The sequence below is a fragment of the Argiope bruennichi genome, chromosome 1, assembly GCF_947563725.1.
Source record: "Argiope bruennichi chromosome 1, qqArgBrue1.1, whole genome shotgun sequence".
Classification (NCBI taxonomy): Eukaryota; Metazoa; Arthropoda; class Arachnida; order Araneae; family Araneidae; genus Argiope; species Argiope bruennichi.
This window is the reverse complement of record NC_079151.1, coordinates 93,225,261-93,248,480: the sequence shown is the minus strand read 5'-3', so window position 1 is coordinate 93,248,480 and position 23,220 is coordinate 93,225,261. Positions and strand designations below refer to the sequence as shown.

The 23,220-nt window shown below is 25.8% G+C and overlaps 1 protein-coding gene across 2 annotated transcripts in view; it reads right to left on the bottom strand.

The window, feature by feature from the left end:
• Nucleotides 1–17,848, bottom strand: part of LOC129965996 (ATP-binding cassette sub-family C member 5-like) — a 30,951-nt gene extending 13,103 nt beyond the window's left edge. Inside the window, exons 1-18 of one of the 2 annotated variants that reach the window (XM_056080328.1) lie at nt 17,717–17,848; nt 16,393–16,521; nt 15,929–16,063; nt 14,444–14,602; nt 13,098–13,245; nt 12,195–12,428; nt 11,915–12,088; nt 11,756–11,818; nt 11,482–11,566; nt 10,135–10,283; nt 9,294–9,401; nt 8,848–9,007; nt 8,030–8,151; nt 6,202–6,273; nt 4,351–4,475; nt 2,864–2,936; nt 1,569–1,772; nt 476–629 (exon numbers count right to left, since the gene is read on the bottom strand). In XM_056080328.1, the coding sequence (XP_055936303.1) occupies nt 476–629; nt 1,569–1,772; nt 2,864–2,936; nt 4,351–4,475; nt 6,202–6,273; nt 8,030–8,151; nt 8,848–9,007; nt 9,294–9,401; nt 10,135–10,283; nt 11,482–11,566; nt 11,756–11,818; nt 11,915–12,088; nt 12,195–12,428; nt 13,098–13,245; nt 14,444–14,602; nt 15,929–16,063; nt 16,393–16,493 (2,266 nt within the window). In that variant the 5' untranslated portion in view covers nt 16,494–16,521; nt 17,717–17,848. Of the gene's footprint in view, nt 1–475; nt 630–1,568; nt 1,773–2,863; nt 2,937–4,350; nt 4,476–6,201; nt 6,274–8,029; nt 8,152–8,847; nt 9,008–9,293; nt 9,402–10,134; nt 10,284–11,481; nt 11,567–11,755; nt 11,819–11,914; nt 12,089–12,194; nt 12,429–13,097; nt 13,246–14,443; nt 14,603–15,928; nt 16,064–16,392; nt 16,522–17,381; nt 17,515–17,716 lie in introns of those variants that run through there. The other variant, XM_056080335.1, reaches the window with a different exon arrangement.
• Nucleotides 17,849–23,220: the final 5,372 nt, after the last annotated feature.

Here is a 23,220-nt window from a genome sequence, read left to right as displayed (position 1 = left end):
GAAATGAAGATTTTTTTTTATAATTATCTTATTATAATTGAAACAGTTACTTGCAATAATATGTGTTTATCACTTAAAAATTTTCATTATCAAAATTATTTAAAAAATTAAAGATGGAACAAAGTATTAAAACTATAATCATAAATATAAATATGCAAAACACTTTGAGCAATCCTAGCATACTATTAAAAAAGGGACCAGCTGGATACTATTTTATTTACATAAAATTTTAATCAAAGATTCTTTAACAGTGTAATTTACTTTGTAAAGATAAAAATTTCATTTCTAATATTGCTTCAATTTTTCAAATTAAAGAAATATATTTTGGGATTTTTTAAAAATACAATTTAACCAGAAAAGTGTACTTTGAATCAAAAATGAGTAGGTGAAATTGGTCATTTAAGAAATTAAAAAACAACAAAAAAAAAAAACAAACAATTCAAGTAATTAAGTACACAATAATGCAAATACCAACCTTCCACAATATCATTGCGGAAGTTGTCATCTTTGGACAGCATCTGAATCAATGATGCATATTCAGAGTCATTTGCCATTAATTCTTGATGAGTGCCTTGCTCTACTATTGTACCATCTCTCATAAATAATATGCTATCACATTCTTGAAGATACTGAAAAAAAATGTTTGAATGTCAATAAAGAATGAACAATTTTACCTTAATACACCAAATAAGACTTCGTACAAGAATCTACAAGAAAATAAAATGGATTCAGATTGTTTCTATATAGGCTGCAAAAATTTGTTAGATCCTTTTAATGTGAATTAATAATAGATAATTTAAAATTAAACAGGAGTTATCAAAATGCTTATTACATTTGTTGTAAAAGCAAAGGAGCATTACAGAAAGAAACTATATCAATACTGAATTTCAATAGTATTATAAATCTAAAAATGGAATTTTATATAAAAATACGATAATTTCATATAAGGAATATGAAAATATTAATATTATTGAAAAGAGTTTGATTTTTATAAATACTTCTCTATTCTTATTTTCAATAAGGCATAATTAAATTTTCAATAATATGTACTAAGCCTTTTGAGCTAACAACTGACATTAAACTTTAATAAAATCAGTATACAGATTATAAAGGTGAATTTATTCTTTGCAATTTGAACTACTTAAACTTTTAAGGAAATGTACAAATAAAAACAAGATTATTTTAGATAAAGTGGAGAATAGCATTTTTCAGTTATATACTAGAAGATTCAGATAAAAGAAAGGATGATAAATGAAAAACAGCAGATGCATGAATTCATTTTTACGTTGAATAATTCATTGACATTGAACAAAATAGTTTATGTGAATTTTGAATATTCTCAATCTACATATAAAATATTTCCACAAATTATAGAAAGCCAAACAGCAAATCTTAGAATTGTAACTCAAAAATTTCCACATGAAGCATAGTAATCATTGATCTTCAAAGCAATATATACAAAAGTAAAATAACTTATTATGAAGAATCGACACAAATCATAATCATTAAATGAAGCAAAATTTCAAAACATGTCATAAGAAAGAAAATTAAAAAATAACATGAAGTACCTGCAATTGATGTGTTACAAGCAAAATGCTTTTTCCTTTCAAAGCTCCTTTAATACAGTGCTGAAATATATGCTTTCCTATCTGGTTGTCTACAGCAGAAAAAGGATCATCCAAAAGATACAAATCTTTATCAGCATATTGAGCCCTAGCTAAACTGATTCTTTGTTTCTGGCCACCACTAATGTTTGCACCTGTTTCTCCAAGCTAAAATATTAATTAAAATTTATAAGTGACATTTATTTTATAAAATACTTATGCATTAAAGTATTGAAGTTATTTCTTAAAAAGTCAGTCATGCTTTTTAGAATTTTAAATGCATATACAAGTTAATTTAAAAACAAGCAATAGCATAAAAGTATTTAATTTTGAATTTAATAGTTTGACTTTTTTTTTTTAACAGGAAGTATCATATCCATACCCTACAAAATTGATTACCAGTCATCAGTAGCACAGACATATTACTTTTAATGCAAGTTCTAAATAATGTACATTAATTTATAAGTTTTATGTTATAAATTAACTTATTTAAGTTAATGTATAACATAGTATCAATTAGCTATTTCCAAAGAATTTTGATTAGTTAAAACAATTATTTTCAAGCATTACTCAAAATTTAACAAATCTTGATTATTAACTGAATGTATGTGATATATTTTTAAAAAATGACATAACACGATTTTGTTGATCCAACAAATTGCTTGTTAAACATTCACATTTTTTTTTTCATTAAGTGGGCAAGTAATTTTGCTTTAAAAGAATTCTCACTATTCAGTATAACATCATAATACACTCCCACATACATTTTTGGAATGAGGAAGGATTCCTATGCTAGAATAAGATTTCCTTTTTCTTTTTTTTTTTATAACCATGCTAAAAATTCTATCTAGGCATTGTGGAGACAGGCACTGCTGAAAGAAGTTTCCAGAAAGAAGAGTTTTTCAGTATTTTTTGTATTTGATATACATTTGTTCCTTCGTAGTTTCCCATAATTTTTCACTATATATCTTTAACTCCGTAATTTCCATAGCAATTGTGGAAATTATGTAGCTGTTATAGAGTATGCAGTTTATTTACAATTTAAATATATCATTCATTACAAGTTTATGTCTGGCATTAACTGAAATTTTACTAAATAGAAATCTTAATGAACATACACAAATTTTAAATCAAGAAATATTTTACTATTTGATTTTGTCAAGACTCAAAGTTAAAATTATAAACTTATTTTAACAGTTTCTAAAAAGTTAAAATTAAGTGTATACCATAAGTAAAAATGTTACACATTTTCATTTTACCTCTGTTTGATCGCCAGCAGGCAATGCTGCAATGTCTTCAGGTAATCCACAAGCATATACAGCTTCATAATATCTAAAATATATAAATTCAAATTAAAAAACTAAATAAATACTTTGAAATATAAAAAAAGAGACAGAGAGAGAGAGAGAGAGAGAGAAATTAGACAAATCCAACAATACCAAAAAAGGAATTAGGCTTATGCTAACTAATGCTTCAAACATTATTTAATATATGAAACTGTTGAATAGCAAAGTAGATAATTATTCATGTGCAGAAGCTACAGGATGCATTTATCCCTCATTTCTTGACTTTGAAGAATTATTTTCCCCATAGGTGTAATATTTAAAACATAATGCAGACAAATTTAAGTATTGACAATTTCAAATACTATTTATTATATTAAAAAGGGACAGTTTTTTTCATATAATAAACAATATTGTACAGAAGTGTTATTTTTAAGGAAAATCATTAATTTCAAAAAATCTTGCTTTTATTTCAATAAATTTCCAAATGAATCATGAAAGGCATATTAATTTTGATCACAAAAATTCATAACAATTTTTTATTAAAATTTTACCCTTAAATGGATAAAAAAAATGAAAAGAATAATTGGAAAAATTAATTAAAACACTATAGAAGATCTTGAAAAATTGTTCAATACAAATTTTAATAGAAAACAATTTTTTTAGATATTAAAGAAATTGTTCTAAAATAAATAACGTCATAAAGCTTCAATTTATTTATCATAATATTAAGCAATGTACTAGAATACCTTAATAAAAGATGGATAATCTTTCCTGGTTACCAGAAAAATCAATGCTTACATGTAGCAGATGAAAAAGGGAAGGGGGTTAAGATTTAAACTTCAGAAAAATGTAGCTTATACCTATCAACTTTATAAACTGAAAGTTCATGGAAACTCAGCCTTATAAATCAATCAATAAAGGATTTAGAATTGAATCAGAATCTTAAAATGAATTTCAAGCATCTTAAAACACTGAAAGAAAAAGTATCAGTATAATGATAATCAGTATACTCTTCAGTAGAAATGAGAGTCAAAGTTGTTAAAATTCTAAAATTTATCTAAAGAAAGAATTAAAAGCAATAAAAATTTAATTCACTAAATACAAACAATCTATTATAACAAACAGAAAGTGACAAGCACTTAATAAGCCTTTTCTAGATTTTCAAAGATCGCTTATGAATCAGAAAATTTATATGATCGTAAACCTAGCATCATTAACAAATGATAAATATGAAAATTAGTCTGTTATTATCTATGTAAAATCATCAAACAAGACAAAGGTGCAAACAAATTTAAAATGTTCAGTTTATTCTAAGAATTATATGCTTTTAATTCCTAATTAAATATATGGTGGACAACTCTTATTTTAGAAAATCCTTTCAAAATAATTATTAAATATTCCCAAATATTATGTTTAAAGAAATCTATATAAAGGGAAACAACAAAAATTTATCTGCTGACCTCTTAGAACTAAACAGATTTCCAAATAGAATATTTTCACGTAATGTAGCATTGAGTATCCATGGTTGTTGAGAAACATAAGCAATAGAGCCCCTAACAGCAATCTGTCCTTTCAAAAGCCTCATCTGAAAAATACAAGGAACAGGAATATTTTTCTAGTAATTTGAAGTATTTATTATACAACATATGGAATTAAAAAATTTTGGAAATGAAATGAAATTATTTTAATTTTTATATTTTAATGAGATTATAATCGATCGCAACATTTTGAATGAGAATTATCATAAATAGTTTTATTTATTTCCAGAAGGCATGGCATATTCACTAACTTTAAAAAATCTGCAAAAACAGTCTTTTCATAAATTTTTATTATCTTATTAAAAAAGTCTTTTGATAATGAGCAGATATTTAGAGCTTATTGTATTCTCAATTCGACAATTTGCATGTCTACAGTAAATTGATAACACACACACACACACACACACACACACACACACACACACACACACACACACACACACACACACACACACACACACACACACACACAACTTAAAATAAAAAATTATCTAAAATTTCAGATTGGTGTAATGATAATAATAGAAACCATGCCTATTGCCCATGGACAATGGAAAATGTTGAATAAAAATAAACATTAGCATGAATATAATTAAAAAATTTCTCAGCAGATTTTTTTTAAATACAAAAATGATTTAATTACAAAATCACACTAAAAAAAAGTCCATATCAAAAAGTCCAATATTTTTTAATTTGGATTCCAATCAGTTTATTAATAAAAAAAAAAAAAGTAAAATATAAAACAAAATTTTTTAAATCAATTTGTACTTAGGTCAACAAAGATTTTTTTATTTCAGTTACTTTTTATTAAATAATTACAAAATTGGTGACAAACTTAGTGACCATTTGGCGATCAAATAGAAATTACTGGATAAAATTAATTAATATTTGAAAAACTGTATTAACATCAAGTGTCATCCACTACAAGTTTAAAAAAAATGTATTTGAACTTAAGTGTATGAATAAAAAATATTTTATTAACGATTGAAAATTTGAATAGTAGGAATTGAATAATTTGAATCTCACATTTCTTTGGCAAGTTAATTTGTTTGGTTTAATTCATTATTCCCTTTTGAAGCAACAGAAAATTTATTTTAGATCAAATTTTATAATTTCGAATTACATCAATATATGATATTCTAATATCTAAATTTCCATACCCATCAATGTAAGAAAACTTGATCTAGATGGATTTAAATGCATAATGCCTTTATACAATTGAATCTAAAATGAAATTTCTTCTTAAATTAAATTCTAATCTAAAAAAAAAAAAAAACTACCAAATTCTTATGCTATGTCTACATACATTTGGTGTTGGAATATTTAAAAGCAGAACTAATTATGCCTAGAAACAGTATCTTGTAAAAATTCTATAAAAAATTTTCAGATAGCATATTCTTCAGCATTATGGAAGTGAATTGATTTTCAAACAGCAATTTCCTTACATCAACTTTACAATAAGATTTTGTAATATAAAGAAGAAATCTAAACCCATTTTAGCTGTTTTACTTTCACTCAATTAGGTCCAATATTTGATCCAGATCTTTATTTTGGTTTAAAAAAACTTGAAGTAATTTCATTCACATGCACATGAAAATGAAGAGAAGTGGTTTAAGAAGCGTTGACTGACTGATCTAAAATTTGATACAAAACCATACACCATATTTCATCCACCTCATTCTTTGAATCAGCAATAATGAGGTTGCTCTCCTATTGTTGCTTTTACAAGTCAATTTAAAATAAAATGTAACAAACAAACAAAAAATTATTTACCTGTCCAAGAAGCGCTGCAAGAAGTGATGATTTTCCACTAGCATATGGACCACATACACCAATTAATTTGCCCTGTAAAATAAAATATTTTTAGAAATGAGATACAAGAGATCAAATAAGACATTTAAAAGGAATATATTTAACATGCTTCTTGGTTGTGACAAAATATGCATGCAAGTGGAATGCAATAAACCACAAGTTCATATACCTGATAATTCTAAAATCCCAATAGCATCAACTCCAGCAAAAGGAAATCTGAGCAAACAACCATTGTAAAAATATCAATAATACAGTTTATTATTAAAACTCTGAAAGCTAAACAACTATTTTAGTTGAAGGTAAATTTATATATCACATGAAAGAATAAAAGTATTAAAGATATGTATGCAATTTTTTTTTATAATAAAGCTGAGATGTATTTTAGAGATAGATAAAAAAAATATCCATAGTAAAGATGGAATCTATGCTTAAAAGGAATTAGACATAAAAGGAATGGGGAAATAGTGCAATGGAAAAATTCTACGCTTTGACCATTTAATTTGCTTCATAAGTTTTTTTAAAAAACAAATTTCTTTTATAAAAATACATATATTATATATATATATTTACCTTCATTTGGAAATTTTCAGAATAAAGATATTGAAATCTGATACATGTTATTGTTTGTTAAAATTTTTAGCAGTAGCTTTGTCATTATAAATAATGCAATTACAACACCTACTAAGTTACTATGTAAAGTGCAAAATGGTTTAGGCAGATATATTTTGAAAAATACTTAACAATAATAAGCTTAAAATTTCCCCCAAAAATTTAGAGTATATGTATTTCAAATTGATTTAAAAAAAACCTTCACTAACGTAACTTGAGGAACATTTATAAAATAAAAACACTTAAATTTATTCCTACATACTTAATAACTTGTAATTTAAAGTAATGCATTTAACAGAATTTTATTGTCAGACTGAATAATTTTGCCAAACCTCATATGCATTTATTTTCATTAAAATTTGAATAAAAATGTTTTATAAAAAGGAAAGGTTGAATACCATTTGCTACTGTATGATTATCATAATAATTAGTATCACTTTAACAAACAAGATCAAATGATATATTGTATACTATTTATAAATTTATCTTAAAATTCCTTAAATTATCTATTTTTTTAGCAAGTAATTAGGTATTTAAATGTAGGCTGAATTGTAAAGCTTTGTGTAAAATAGCTCCAAAGTAAATATTTAAAGATATACCATGATTGTAAGACAAAGGATTGCATGGAATTTTTTAAATCTTTGGACATATTTAATATTTAATTTAATTATCAAGACTTTTAGTAAAAAATCATATTTTTTTTAAATAAAAAAAGTGGAGGCAGGGTGGGGGGTAAAAATATTATGAAATATATAAATGCATTTAAACAATGGAAAATCAACAATCAAGATAATCGACATATTTTTTTTAAAGATTCTAAACTTAAATTATATACAAAGGAACTTTGATTATTTTTATTTATATTGTTCTAAAAATTACATCTTTGACAAGATGAATAGCAGCAAAATGAAAATCTTCAAATAATTTTAAAGATCTATAGAAATAATCAAAAAATAAATAAATAGCTATAGTAAAAAATATATGAATATTAATCAAATCTATTATTAATCAAGCATTTTATAAAATGAACTCGAAATAAAACTGATAAAAGAAGAAGATAATAAATATTATATTCAGAATATTTTACAAAGGTGGTAAAAAGGCTATGTAATATTAGTACCATTAGAGAAATTAATGTATATAACATATTAAAAATTTCAATATAAATCACACTTCTTACTCTATGTAAAGTGAAAGTAATATCTGTGAGAGCTGGTGGGAGACCTGATTCTGACTGAAGAGTATTCACTAAAGCAGTATTTGAAGTAATGTCATCACCAGCATGCTTGTCATTCTCAGCAACTGAAAAAGAAAATTCTAAATCTTACAAAATTTATAAAGAAAAATGGAAAACTCTGAGTTTTTCAGAAGGCAATATATAATTTCTGCTACAGGTGAAATTTTATCAGCAATTAAAAAAAATTATTAAAATCAATTGGATAATGTGGAAAAGAATGTTCTTTAAACATAAAAAATGAAATCAGATTTCTGTGATTTAATATAATCTACATAAAAATTAATCAAAGGAAAATGTTTAGATAGTTAGAAATATTCATTTATTTCCTGAATTCTAACAGCATCAAAACGAACATCCAACATTAAGAACATATGAAATAAAATAAAAAGGTGAAGATTAGCTGTGAATTTCCTTATAAAAACTCTTTATCTTTGGATTCTTATAGTTATTCATGGAATCATTTTCACAACTGAAATTAAAACACAATATTTAGAAAAGATATGCATACAAATGACTGACAACAGTCTCAGATTGGAGTAAAAAAAATAAGAAGTAAATGATATAGATGATGAAAATATTTAATTATTTGAAAACAGAGGAACAGATTTAAGAAATACACAAGAGAAAGTGATTCTTGTTTTGATTTATTATTTCTATTTGATATAACATATGAATGTATTTTTGACAGAAAGGATTAAAAACACCAAAGAAAATGAATAAAAAAGAAAAATAGTACTTATAAAACACATGCTTTGAATTACCTATTAAATTAACTTGTCCTTTATCAGTTTTTAAGCCATTCATCACAATTGTAGGCACAATTTGTTCCCAGTCCAATGTAGCTTTCGAGGCACTCACTGCAACATCCAAGCGATTTGGAACAACGGTATAATTTTCTTTTTCTTCTAAGCGAAGAATAGTCTAAAATTGAAATATTCAACATTTTAACTTAATAAAGTTTAACTTAATAAACTTTCCATTTAAAAATAATTTTAAGAGAGCAGAATGGGCTTCAATAAATATACACTAAAATAAATAAATACTAAAATAATTTTCTAAACACAAAATTTCACATTTTAACGCACTACATTTATAGCTCATAAAGTATTGAACATGCTTTAGTACATTATAGAACACTGTGACAAAATAATTATAGACTATATTAAAAAGCATTGAACTTTCAAAACAAAAGAAAAAGTAATATTACCTGCAACCTTGTAAGTGCTACGGATCCATTCACCACAGCTCTAACACACATAGGTAGAGTGCGAATCCCATGACTAGCAATTGAGTTAACCATAACCAATGTAAAAGCCTACAATAATTTTTTTTAATTTAGAAATTTTTTAAATTACTCGTATTGTAAAAAGCAAATGTTGAAAATTTTATAATCCTAAACATACAACAGATAAAAATGCAATATAAGAAATTAATATAATAGCAATGAACAAAAACTTATATAACAGAAAAATTGTGAAATACAAAACATTAATGTTGCATACAAAATAAACTATTTAAAAAATCAATTAAAATTGTTGAACTAAATTAATCCAATATTTGCTTAAATGATAATCAATCTATAAATTAAACATAAAAGCATAAAAATAAATATTGCAAACAATGGCACACAAAAAAACACTAAAAATTGTTTTACATTTGAAATGAACAATCTGAAAATTACAGATTCATACACATCTTCTTATAAAATTTTCTATACCATTTATTCAGTTTAAATTCCAACAGACATGTATAGCATAGTCTGAATGTTGTAAAATCGGTAATCTTAGTTTAAAAAAATGTCACTGATAAACAAATTACAATACATTTTAAAGATTAAAAACATGTATAAAATTAATTGGCAAATACTTGTTATTTTAAATATAAATAACAGTCATAAACATATCCTACTTTTCAAAATATTCCAAGATGAGTTAATGAGTTTAAATACTAATGCTCATCATAAATAATTTAACAAAACAGTTAAAAAGATTTCAGGAAGAAAATAGTTTTAAAAATAAACAAATTAATTATTAATATTTCTGACTTACCTCTGCCGGAGTAATATCGTAACCAAAGAGTGTATAGGCTAAAATTGTGAAAATTGTTGCCATTACAGAAGTTATTGATGCGATGGATGAACTCAAAGAATGGAGATATTGAACTTTTTCAACAAAACTTTTCTCAGTAATTCTAGCACCTGTAAAAGTATATGTTAAAACACTATCATTAACAAAAAAAAAAAAAAAAAAAAAAAAACCCTAGTTAATTTTACACCTAACATACATAAAACTTGACACAAAAATACACTTAATTCTTTATATCTGAAACACAATAACAAAATGAGTGAAAATATACATCCAGTAATAAATAAAAATAAATGCCTGCTCAAATACATAATGTTACCAGAGACACTGAATGAATTAAGCATAAAGAATTAATTTCATAAAGAATCAAGACTTCACTAATCTATTCTTTATATGCATAATTTATAATAATGAAGGGAAAACTATAATCTATTACCACTTGTATCATTTGAGCTAAAATAGCCCAATCTAGAAGTTTAATCGATTAAAATCAAGTAAAATTTTGGAGTTTTTCAGCAGCAACTACTAAAAAATATTATCGTACAAAAATAATTTTCATGCCAATTTAAAACCTAAAATATTGTTTTTTTTTAATGGTATCAATTCAGTTAATGTAGAGATTTTTTCCCAAAATTTTGACAATATTATATATTAAATACATATAATCAACAATATTTTCTATCATTACAATGAACTATAAATAATTTTCAATGCTCCAATAAATATTTAATTTTAAGACCATCTTCAATAGCTGAAAGTTAAAGAAGAAAGATTCTGTTTGTTATTTGCACAGTTTACATGGAATTATAATGGAATAAGAAAAGGAAACTAGTACACAAATAAGAGCAAGCAATTAAAAGATTATCTAGACAATTATGATTTTTAATAGCAATATGACATTTACTACTAGATACAACTGCATCCAGAAACTTCATATACACAATAAATAAAGAGTTTAAATTAAAAATTAAGGGATTTAATTGAAATTAAACACAACCTATATTCTTAGCAAACATTAAAATAAAAGTTTCTTTTCTTTAATCATTATCAAGGGCAATTATTCTTATTACTTGATTAATATGAAATTGCTAGAACATTAAAAAAAAAAAAACCCTTTTTCAGATTTACATACAATTAATTCTTACTTAATTCTTTACTTCCTACTAAGTAAAACATGTATAATATAATTTTTCAGTACATTTTATCTGAAAACTACATCAGCTTTGAGAACTAATATAAAATATTGGTTTATTACCTATTATAATTAATTATTAAGATGCAGACTGTCTGACAAAAGAATTTTCAACTTACCTCTAATTCCCTCAATCAGATGTTTCTCCCAAGCATACAATTTAATCAGTTTCACATTGGATAAAAACTCTGACATCATTGATACCTAAATAAATAAATAAATATTCAAACAAAATATTTTAAATAAACATGAATGCTAAAACTGCCACAATATATAATTGTTACCTAATTAACTTCAAATTAATATCAGTTTATTCATGCAATAGCACAAGAGTACATATCTAGCATCCAGCTGCTAAAAGAATACAATTAACAGAAATTTTTCAAAACTTACTCGTTCATCAGTAGCTTTGATGGTTTTTTTCTGATAATGAGCAGAAATGAAAGATATGACAAACTGTAAAATAAAAATATAATTTGTGTAATTTTTACTTTTCATTTGATTACAAAAGAAAAGTGAAAAAATACTAATTTAGTAAGAATAAAAAAATACCTGGAAGGTATAAGAAATTACAAACACGCCTACGCCAATAAGACAAAAGGGACCCAGCAACCACCAAGTAAAAATTATAGCTCCAACAACAACAAGAGGCCCTCCAATGATCAAAGGAAAGTTATATACCATTGTAAAAACTTTCCTACAATCATTAGAAAACAAGTTCACAAGCTACAAAGAAAAGTATTAAAATATAAATAAGTTATAATGGAAAAAAAAAAAAAAAAAAAAACTTCCACAAAACAAAGGTTTTTATTCTCATTATCAGAGAACTTACCTCACCAGTGGACGCATTTGAAACAGACCTTAAGGAAGTTATTTTTTTGTACAAAAGTGCTGAAACAGCAGATGAAGCTCTAATTGCTGTCCTTATATTGATAGCCCACATAAGAGAAAGGCACACTATGCGGAGAGCTTCACAAAACAAAAGCCCAATCATCCATGTAAAACCATAATACTCTTCTGCATTTGGAGTTTGTATGTACACAAGCAAAAGTCTCATGAAGATGACCTAAAAAGTTGGATATAAAAGTTAAACATTGGTAGATAGGACATTATCTTGAATTTTCAAGATAAATCACAATAAACTTAGCCAATACACTAAAAGAATGTCCATAGTTTGGTATTAATAACATTTAGCTGCTTTTTTTATATGTTAATTTCCCAAAAATAAACATTAATAAAAACAGTTCATATCAATGAAAATTCAAAATCCAAGTAGGATATAGTTAGGTAAAGACAGAATTTACAGTACTATTTTAAATATCATCATCTTTAATGAAATGCTTTATACCATCATTTAACTGCATCTCCTTATTCATGGAGTTAATATAATTTCAGTAAAAAGATATATTTAAATAATAAAAATAATTTTTTTATTATTTTAAAAAGAAAATTATTATACTGGAGATGTAAGCAGCATACTCATCTTCCATCAATTTTAAAATTTCAAGAACTTTTTTTTTAATGAATAACTTTGTTTGTATAGCAAACAAAGCATATTCTCTCATTATCAAGAAAAATCCTCTCATTCATTTGATAAATATTTAATCAAAATAAATCTTTGTCATAGAGATCTTTAATCAAAATAGAACATACAAAAAGTGGATACTACATATTCATTTGCATCAACAATATGATACAATTATAATAAGTAAGATAAATATTAAATAATACTCACAGGTCCAATGAATCCAAAAAATACACATAAAATATACATCAAACAAGAAAGAATGTAACGAGTCCTCATGAAAAGAAACAATGCATGGGAGAGAGAAGTTTTTTGAAGGCCATATTTTTTAGTTTCTCTGGACCAGATAGTGGAGAATCTAAAAATAAACATCAACTATTAGTTAGTTTATATCAAAATGAATTCATAATTGATATGATTAAAAAGGATTTATTCTTAAAAAATTTATCAAAATAATTTACATATCTTTGACACGTTTTTATTTGTTTAGAATAATAATATCCATTGTGGACTAGTTTCATTTCATTTTCATGGATATGATGAAACTGAGGAACATGAACTGACCTTCATTAAAATATTAAAAAATTGAAAATGACTATTTGTTCACACTGCTTGCTTCTATTTATTAACTTCAAAAACCAAATTTATTTTTTTTCGTTCCATTTTAAATGGAACAAATAAGCAAAATGCACATGCAAACAAAGCATAGCTTTATTTCAAAAACAGACATATATTTTTTAGAATAATAAATCACTTAAATGAATACTTATAACACTTTGCTGCCATGCAATAGCTACCAATATAGATACAAATAGCTTAACAGTTACTTCACAAAGTATAATTTCTTAATTATGTGTTATGATCCCAAAGGTAGTAGAACAGTACAATGTGAATATAATCAAACATCTACGAGAAATATCAAAATGAAAAAGTATTATTTTATTGAAAAATGTATTATTAAAATTAGAATATCTTACTAAGTAATATAAAATCAACAATTGTACACCAAATCTTAATAAGTATCGATATATTGGGAAAATTTTGGAAAATATTAAAAAATAATGAAAGTCAAGATATTCCATATTCTTATACCTAAGATATCCAGCCAAAGCTTTATTCATTTAAAAACAGAACTTCATTTAACTGAACTCCACTTCATTTAACTTAAATTTACTTTTGTTTCAGTAAGCAACAGCATGAAGAAACAAATATAAAAGAACTAAATATAATTTGTGTATCGCAATATTTACTTGCATTTTCATGCTTTCATTATTATAATTTATTTTGGGTGAAAAATATTATAACAAAAAAAAATAAAACTTGGCTTTCAATAATATTTTGCTAATCAAGGACAACAGGTATTTAAAATTTCCTGTATTTGTAGAAGTATGAAATAGTAAAATCAAAATAACTCATTCTGATATTGTATTTTCACTTAAACACAATTTAAACGCTTCTATTTCTTTTCAATGATTATTAATGTTTAATGAGATATTCTGAATACCTTAAATACAAATAAAATAATAAATAAATAGTATAAAATATTCAAATCTTACCTTGCACCATTAATATGGCAGCTGTCAGATGGTGAACAATGATAAAGATCAGACTGTGTTAATCCTCTTCGAAAAGTTCTCCATATCAAAGGCGTTATCCATGAAAAAAAAGTGAAGGCACAACATCCTGTCATATCAACTGGCATGTATGTTCCTGGACTGATATATCAATAAATTTATAAGTAAAAAAAAAAAAAAAAAGATAGAGAAAGAATTTTTAATAATAGCATTCAACATATGTTAAGAACTGTTATTTTATTATTTGGAACATATAGAAATTGGTTTATCTATGCATATTAATTCAATAGTCCAAAAATAGCATGTAGTTAACATAAAACAATTATTTTAATACAGTATTTATAATATATGAAATCTAATAGCAATATATGTAATAAGAATACTTTATTATTGATGCTAGTTGTGAAAAGAGACTTATACCTCAGAGTTTCAATCTGATAGACAGGATCATTAATTTTTAAATTAAATCATAGGTGTTTAAAAAACTTATTTTTGAAGTAATGAAAGAAAAAAAGAAATCAAGAAATAAAATACTTATTTCAAAAATATGTTTATATATAACATATAATTTTTTAAAATCATATTTTGCAGATTTTTCAAAAATAATTTTTCTTAAAAAATGGACCATCCCCCAGCCCCTAAAATTTTTTTTATCTTACCTCACAGTTATCTTAGTCTTAACATTAACGCAATTCAAAAAATATTTACAGAAATCTAAACTTAAATTATGCATTAAAGGATTAAAACTCAGATTATGATGTAATTTATGCAACAGCCGGATTTTGCAAAACAATAATATATTCCTTTTTTATTCCATAAGAAAGATATGTGATGAATAAGTAACAATTTTTAAAAACACATTAGCCTATAATTATATTATAAGACTTATAAAATACATTAAAATTTGTGAGGTTTTAATTTTCTAGTTCTTAATGCAAAAGCAACAATTACCCAAAATATTCACATTGGTAAATCAGATATAATTTTTATCTTAAAAAAAGGAGTAAAAGGAGCATTTTCATCTGCTTGAACCTATAATTCATAGATATATTTCATTTGGTATATCTACAATGCACAGATTAAAAATAATGATTGCACAGAATAAAAATGAAGTTATTTTATATACATACAAAAGCAGTTTGAGGAATGCACATAATTCTGATGTATTTGAAACAGTATAAAGCTTCAAAATAGTATAATAAATAATTATAATCCATACATTATAGGAAAAATTATACGACAAATTAAAAATAAATAGATGTAACAGAATGCATAAAAGTGTGGTTTTTAAATTCGTGGTATAATAGATTTCCTATTATGCCTTTAGAAATCACACGAAACAATGGACTGCATTTTTGTAACAGTAGAAATTGATTATATAATAGATATTAAGATCTGCAGACTACAGAAATTATAACACAATTACTTTAATTCTCATTAATCACCCAAGAAGTATAAATTACTTACCCAGTCCGGACACGAACAGGCAATAAATGCTTGAGTGAATGAACATATCTTTTAATACCAGGTTGGCTTTCATATCTGAAAGCCACTGTGGTTGGCTTGTATACAGAATCCCAAGAGTCATTATCCCCAATAGAACTAATAAAGAGAGTAACAATTAAAAGAGTGTCTGTAAATTTGAAGTATGAAGATCTATACAGCACATAACAGAAAAAAAGATACATCCTAAGAAGCTCAAATAAAATAAAATAAGTACATGGGGTTTGAGAAATTATAGAAATAAAGAGATTTAGATTTTTAAATATTTTTGAAATTAATATAACATGTTGCATGTAAAAATGATTAATATAATCCAGCAGTAATTTTGAAAATCAATTTATAGCTTATTTCGTTAACTCTAACATATGGAAATAGGTAAAATATATGTGAAAAATAAAAAATAAAATTTTTCCAAATAATTTAATTACCTTTCTGTATTTTCTGGGCTTCTATTGGAAGATAGTAAACAGTTTGATTTTTCCTCACTGGATCGCTTTATTCTTTCTAAAGTACTGACTGAGCTAGTCATCTTGCTTCTTTAAAATACCAGATAAAGCCTATAAAAGAAATAAAAGGAATTACTGACTGAATCTAAATATGAAAATATTGAAATTGCAAAATAAAAATTTCAAAACTATACATTACATTCATATGTAATATGAAAATTTTACTCGTTAACAAGGCAAAAAAGCATATATATTTAATGCTGTTTTAATAGAATTAACAAAACAATGAAAAGTTCTGGTCTATTTTATTTTTCATCAAAGAATAAAAATAAATAATTGATTCAACAACAGAAAATTTTATTATCAATAAGCTGACCTTTCCTCACAAATAATATAATAGTAAATAAGCATAAAATTATTCAAAATAGCCAAAATTTAACTTGTATAAAAAATATATTTAATAACAATTCTATAAAAACAAAATAACAAAATAAGCACTAAATAACAAAATTCAGTAGTTCCTTCTCATTTTATTTGATACTGATTTTAAAACTGTAACAACCTACAGGTATCTCGTTTTCCATTTAATAGCTATACATATTCATCACAGATGTTTTGATTAAAAGATTAATGTAAGAGCTTTAGAAAAAGATAAGACAGTACTAGAAGTCAAGACATAAACCAAGACAGTATTAGAAGTATATTTTATAAAATAGCTTCAGTTAAAGTCACATAATGTACATAATTTAATTTGTAAGCTTGAACTAATTAAATAATAAAAAATATAATTCTATACATTCAACTAATGATTTTTTAAAATAGTGATGAATGGAATAATTTCCAATTTGAAAGATCGTATTTGCTTGCTCTTTAAATCAATTCAACATGTCTCATTTTAATAAATAATAATAAAAGTATTAAAAATAATAAAATTTATATAAAAGATTAATAAAATATACGAAGAACCACACCTTTAAATTAAGCTCCTGGTGTTTATTAATAAAAGATCACGTGAAAACCCACACATTTTGTTATGCAAAGAATTTATTTATTAAATGAACTCCTTTTTTAACAACAGCAGATAGCCGAAAAAATTCATTTCAACTTTCAAAAATTCACTAACAGAAACAAATCAGAAAGCGACAGCTTAACTCAGCGTATTTATGCATATAACAGATGACTCTTGAGCAAGATATCTGAATCATTGTAAGACAGCTTGCATGAAAACATTTATAATGACCATTAAATTTGACGTGACATGCTCAAATAAGGAATTGCAAATGCCGAACGTAGAATTTATACTTACTTTAATTATTTCCCAAATAGTTTTTTAATGCCATTTTTGAATATAATAAGTATTTACACAATCAACTATCCAGCACTTTCTTACAACAGATGAAAATTATCTCTAAAAAGTTTTTTTTATTGAGTTGAGAAAACGCTAGTTTCGGAACGCAGCGGTTCCAGTTTACGTCATTGTAAACAAAGATGAATGAAAAGTCACGCTACCTTGAGAATGCATTAAAAAAATCATAATAATTTTTACTTTCCAGGAAAGTTATTAATAAAGCAACGCCATTATTTTATAAATATATGCAGAGATGAATTAATAAAATTGAAATTATAAATGTGAGTATTGTGTTGTTTTAGTAATATTTTTAAAATTCTAACCTGAATCACGGGCAATCAATAGGACAATGACATCATAACTCATTGCATTACAAATAAGTTTGTTGGAATGAACCAATGGGAAATTAATTTTGAAGGTTTAATCATGTTAAATTGGCTCAGATATTGCAGATTCTCCCTGCCTTTTAACTTTGTCTTCGATTGCTTTTGAAGCCAGTGGTGTGGATCCAATTTTAGAGTTTTAGCAGCTAGGCAAACGATCATTGGCATTTCTAACCTTGCAGGCAAGGCAGCTGCCTGCCCTATTACTACAAGATACTGTTAGACATTTTCATGATGTTGTTCCATGTTCTGAATACCGGCCGATGTCGCGTATATATCGAATAATGTTATTCGGCATTTTGTGCTAATAGAGTAAGCCGATACCAGAAAAGCAAGTAAATTAAAAATCATAAATTCTTTAAATGATATAATAATACTACGTAAAATTAATACTTTGTCAAGTGTAATTGATTAGGTTACTGTAGTATATTATTTCACTAACTGCTTTTGGTGACCTGCTTGTTTGCCAGGATAAAGAATTGCTAAAAGTTTAAATTGCATATTTTATGTAACTCAGTCTTAATGGCTTCCCCATCAAAATATTTTAAACTTCAAATCTTTATATTATTATAACTTATTCTATTTTCGAACCCCTACACCATTCTGTTCATTGTACTATGCTCTTTTCCCTAATTTTCTATCATGTCTTCTAAAATTTAAACTTTAATTTGAAACGGAAGTGATTAAACTTCATTTGATACAAAAGATTTTACTGAAACTAATCACTTTTATATATACAAGTACTTTATATACAGTGGCTCAAAAAATTGAGAGTACACCTTACTTTTACTTGATAAATGCGAATTTCAATATAAATAACACATTACCGGGAAGTGCAAACATATTTTTATTTTTACACATAACAAATGGTTTAATTTAAAGTAAAAATAAAGAAAAATCAACGAAAAATCTTTAAATTGAAAAGTTTCAGAAGCATTTTAAATAAACATACGCAGAATTTTGTCTCAAAAAATTAAGAATACAGCAATAAAATTTTTGCAATATCACGCATAGGAACAAAGTGTCACTGTTAAATTGCATGTCTTTTCTCTCTCATAATGGCCTCTAAACGTCATGGTTCCAATTCGACCAATTTTTGCTGGCATCTGAAGATAGTTTACCCCATTCTTCTTGCACCACTTGTTTTAAATGGGTTTTGTTTCTAATTTTGTATTTTTGAACCACTTTTTTGAGTGTGGCCCACGAATATTCAATGGCATTGATGTCGGGGTACTGTGTTGGTGTGTGTAACTGCTGTTTACAATGAAAAAGACACCATATTTTGAAGTTACGTGCATTCAGTTTGGGGTCGTTGTCCTGGTGGAAAATAGAATATCCATCTAAACCCAAATTTTTAACACTTTCCTTTAGATTGCTGCTACCATATGGTTCATCCAACTTGTTGCAGAAACTTTTCAAATCATAGGCAGAAGTGTAAGTGCTGAAACTGTGTAAAATGCCATTATACAAGCTTGATATAAAAGTCGCATTCTTAGAAAGAAACCGTTCATCAGCTCTCAAATTCAGAAAAAGCATTTAAAGTTTGCAAAAACTCATCAATTGAAGACTAATAACCTTTGGAAGAAAGCTATACTTAGTAATAAAAGAAAACTCAACATTTTTGGCAGTGACAGCCATCGTACTATATGGAGAAAACCTCATACTGCTTTGGATCCAAAAAATTTACGTCCTACAGTTAAACATGATGGTGACTCCATCATGATTTGAGGTTACATGGATTCATTCGGGGTAGAAAATTTAATTTTTATAGATGGCATTATAAAGGATATGGTTTACTTGGATATACTTCTCAGCAATCTGAAGGAAAGTGCTAAAAATTTGGGTTTAGATGAAAATTTCATTTTCGAGTAGGACAATGACCCCAAACAGAATACATGTAATTTCAAAATATGGTGTCTTTTTCATTGTAAATAGCAGTTACACACACCAACACAGTACCCCGACATCAATGCCATTGAATATTCGTGGGCCATACTCGAAAAAGTGGTTCAAAAATACAAAATTAAAAACAAAACCCATTTAAAACAAGTGGTACAAGAAGAATGGGGTAAAATATCTTCAGATACCACCAAAAATTGGTCGAATCGTACCATGACGTTTAGAGGCCATTATGAGAGCCTAAAAACATGCAATTTAATCGTGACACTTTGTTTCTATACGTGGTATTGCAAAAATTTCATTGGTGTATTCTCAATTTTTTGAGGCAAACTTCTGCGTAGGTTTATTTAAAATACTTCTGAAACTTTTCAATTTAGAAGTTTTTTGTTGATTTTTCTTTATTTTTACTCTAAATTAAACCATTTGTTATGTGTAAAAATAAAAACATGTTTGCACTTCCCGGTAATGTGTTATTTATATTGAAATTCGCATTTATCAAGTAAAAGTAAGGTGTACTCTCAATTTTTTGAGCCACTGTATATATATAAGTACAGAAGACTTAATCCTTCAATATTGGAATCTCTTATATACTTCAGAATATTTTCTATAGTTTCGGAAATATCTAAGAGAATTAAATATTTCTTTGCTTCAGAAAAAAATTCAATTTAGCTTATTAAGAAAGCAATTTTCTTGTAATAAACACGATAATATATTTTTGTACATCTGATTATATAACAGGAAAAGTAAGCAGTCTTTAAAAATGAACGCCTGAAGTCATCGCTTACTTGAGAAATTAAATTTTAGTTGCAAGTCAGAGGAAATTCAAAATATATATTAAAAATAAGCGTTAAATAAAAATCTATTCAATATTATTTGAATTTTGAGACTAGCTGGCTCCCTGGAGAAGTTGGTTATCGTTAATTTCAGTCAAATCACTTAGATATAACTTCACTTAGACACAGTGGAATTGCCTGACAATAAAGATATGTGATACTTTAATTTTCTTATATATTTTTTACTCATTATAGATATGAAACTTTTTAACGGAGAGCATTCTCAAGCCATCATGGCGTTATTAAAAATAAAATTATCCAATTTATATATCTTATAAACTTCAGCTATTGTAACTGTTACGTAATGCTTAATAAATACTTGATGATACTATCAGCCTATAAACTAAGTCGTTGTTTAGAGCTAGATTAAATAAATCAAATTAACCACAATATAATCTCGTGATTTTTAACCTTTTACTAACGACATTTTCTTTTTGTATTAAAAGAAAAGAACACATCATTTTTTAGAATTCCAACAATGCTGCCATACAGTAAAAAATAATACAATGTTGCCATTCAAAGAATAAATTATGAATAATAAAAATAAATAATAATTATAATTAACTATGATAACTTCAATACTTATTACTTTGTTTTTCATACGTTTCGTAAAGTACACATATATTATACAGAAGCATTGTTCTTTAGCTTTCAACAACGAAAGAAATAACCCGATTTGAAAGCTGATGAAAGAATGAAAATGATTTGAACTTCAGAGCAACAACGTAATGTATTGTTGGAAATCACACAAAAAATATTTTCAAAAAATTGTTAAAATTCAGTAAATATGCGTGTGACTATTAAATTGGTATCACGATTATTTTTTTTCACAATTTTAAATATATGAAAAATATGGAAGATAATATTTCGCTAAGTTATTGCAGAAAAACGATCAAATTCAGCTTAATTTTTAGTTAATTGAATTTCTAATTAAAATTTTAAAAAATCGCTCAGAGGAGCATATTTCCACCCTCTAAATTATACATGTATGAAATTTGGTAGCTATAGCTGAAATGTCTGACCTGTTGAGCGCTAACACACACACGTAATATTGGGATTATAACATATATATAATATTGGGAAGAAAATATAAAACACTGGTGCTGAACGTCTTAATTCTCCTTTTGTGAATTCAGAGTTCGTCCAATCAGAAACTAATTATTTTTAGAACGTATAAATTAAAATTATCATATATTGATAGAATCCGTCACTAGATTTGATGAGATAGGTAGGATTTTCTAGTTCTAGTAACAATAAAAGTTTTATAAATATTTGTAATTTCGTAAAGAATTTCTAATTCCAAACTGGCTTATAGAGACGCGAAAATGAAGCAGCAAAAACACTTAGTGATTTAGAATAATCTTAGAATATCTTACTATTATCATCAGTTTTTTGTAAACATTCATTTATTGTTGTATCAGGCTCTCATGCGTTTAAGCAAATCACTTTTGAACAGAGAATAATGAAGAATTCCACTCAAGCTCAAACTGATGAAACTAATATGCTATTATATAATATATCGTTAGAACTGCTGCACCCATATTTACAAACTATAGGATAATCATTTTTCTTTTCATGTATCTATATATTACTTCAAATTCCTCTTCTTAACCCTTTTCTAACTTTAATTTCTCTTTCGGAATTTCATTTTTTAAGCGTTTCTTTTTCCTTTTCCATTTATTCCTGTTTTAATTTCTTATTAATTATGCCATCATATTTTTTTCAATTCATCGGTTTAAACCTGACCTTCGAAGGTAATGTTATTATTTAAAGCAGAAAGTTGAACTTTATGAAACAAACACAAATCAAGATAAATCTCGCAAGTTGTCTATTGTATAATTCTGGACTTTTTTGTTGATTAATAAAAAAAATACTGCTATTAGAAAAAAAAATGAAAACATTTTTTTAATTAATACCTAGGTCAAATAAATAATAAAAAATATTCTTGCAAAGATCGACTTACTTATTTTAAATCAAAGTAAATTATATTTTTTTCTAGTTAACTAGCCAAAAAAGATCACATATTTATAATTTCTCGCAAACCATTTTGGTTCAGCATTAATTGTTTTATTGCAATAGCGCCTGTTATAAGAATAATATTTAGCGAAAAGTTTGATAACTCAACACTGTATTACAACTTATTCCCCTCACATCACGATCTCTCCTACAGTAAAAACATTAAAATAAATTAGTTCTTTGGGAACATTGTATAAAATAAATCATGTGACATAAATAAATCAAATTTTGGCTGCTATATCCAAAACAATTGTTGTTTAATAGTATGGCCAAGCATCAAGCGTATTAGTTTATAGTGGATTCTTGAAGAAAAGATAACGGACCAAAGAAA